Source organism: Natrix helvetica (genome assembly GCF_964273705.1).
Source record: "Natrix helvetica genome assembly, chromosome: Z".
NCBI lineage: Eukaryota > Metazoa > Chordata > Lepidosauria > Squamata > Natricidae > Natrix > Natrix helvetica.
In genome coordinates, this window is record NC_138554.1 from 3,510,528 (window position 1) to 3,511,563 (window position 1,036).

Here is a 1,036-nt window from a genome sequence, read left to right on the forward strand (position 1 = left end):
TAGAATAGAATAGAATAGAGCATGTAGCATGTAGCATATAGAATAGAATAGAGTACTGAAATGTGGAACAGAATAGAATAGAATAAGCAGAGTTGGAAGGGACCTTGGAGGTACAACAGGTGAATCCCCTCTTCTTTGGGGAAGCCCCTCCAATATTACTGCTATCATGTTACCCCTGGTCCTTCTTTTCCTTAAACTAGCCGTCCCCAATTCCTGCAACCGTTCTTTCTGTCTTTTTAGCCTCCAGGCCCTTCGTCCTCTTCGTTGCTCTTTTCTGCATTCCTCTGGGACCCTGAACAATTTCCAGAGGTTGCAAAACACACACACACACACACACACACACACACACACACACACACACACACTAAAACAGGCCATCTTTCTATTGGGGCGGGGACAGCTCCTTCTCCTGGGGACTCAAACCTCTTGCCTGGCTTTTAAATTTTGCACCACTGTGGAAGTCTTACTAACAATAGCTTGCCGCTGGACACGCACCCTCCCCATCCCTCCGATGGAAGCATTATGGAGCGGGTCAATATTATTTATGAATCGCTGAGCGAACGCAGCGATCGCTGAAGGAAGGGAGAGGCCCATCAGTGCTAAATATCATAATGTACCAGGCCTGGTCGGACTCGCATGAGTGCATCGTCTCAAAATCCAAATGCAATCCGAGGCCGCATTAAAAGAGGGATAAAATCGAGAGCACGTTACGAATAGTTAGAATAGCAGAGTCGGAAGGGACCTTGGAGGTCTTCTAGTCCAACCTGTCAGGCCTGCAGCCATCTTTTCTTTGGGATTTTTGGCCCGCCACCCTTTCTATTATTCTACCGGGCGTTTTCTATTGTGGGAAAATGAATTGGGTGGAGTTTAGATGATAGGCAGCCATAACGACGTTCTTTCTAGAAAGCCAAGGTCATCTTTTGTCTTTGGCACTTCTGCGTCTGACCGGAACTGGATGAGTGGAAGCTGCCAGCGTGGCAGTGGAAGATGGGATCATGGGAAGGACTTGTGGGTGTGGGGGCAAGATCATGAACTT

The 1,036-nt window shown here is 47.7% G+C and overlaps 1 protein-coding gene across 1 annotated transcript in view; it reads right to left on the reverse strand.

The window, feature by feature from the left end:
- LOC309381835 (DDB1- and CUL4-associated factor 11-like) overlaps positions 1-504 on the reverse strand; it is a gene marked incomplete at its 5' end in the record, with an annotated part of 17,467 nt that extends 16,963 nt beyond the window's left edge. The window contains one exon of the mRNA XM_081933120.1: positions 468-504. Within this exon, the coding sequence (XP_081789246.1) occupies positions 468-504 (37 nt within the window). The remainder of the gene's footprint in view (positions 1-467) is intronic.
- Positions 505-1,036: the final 532 nt, after the last annotated feature.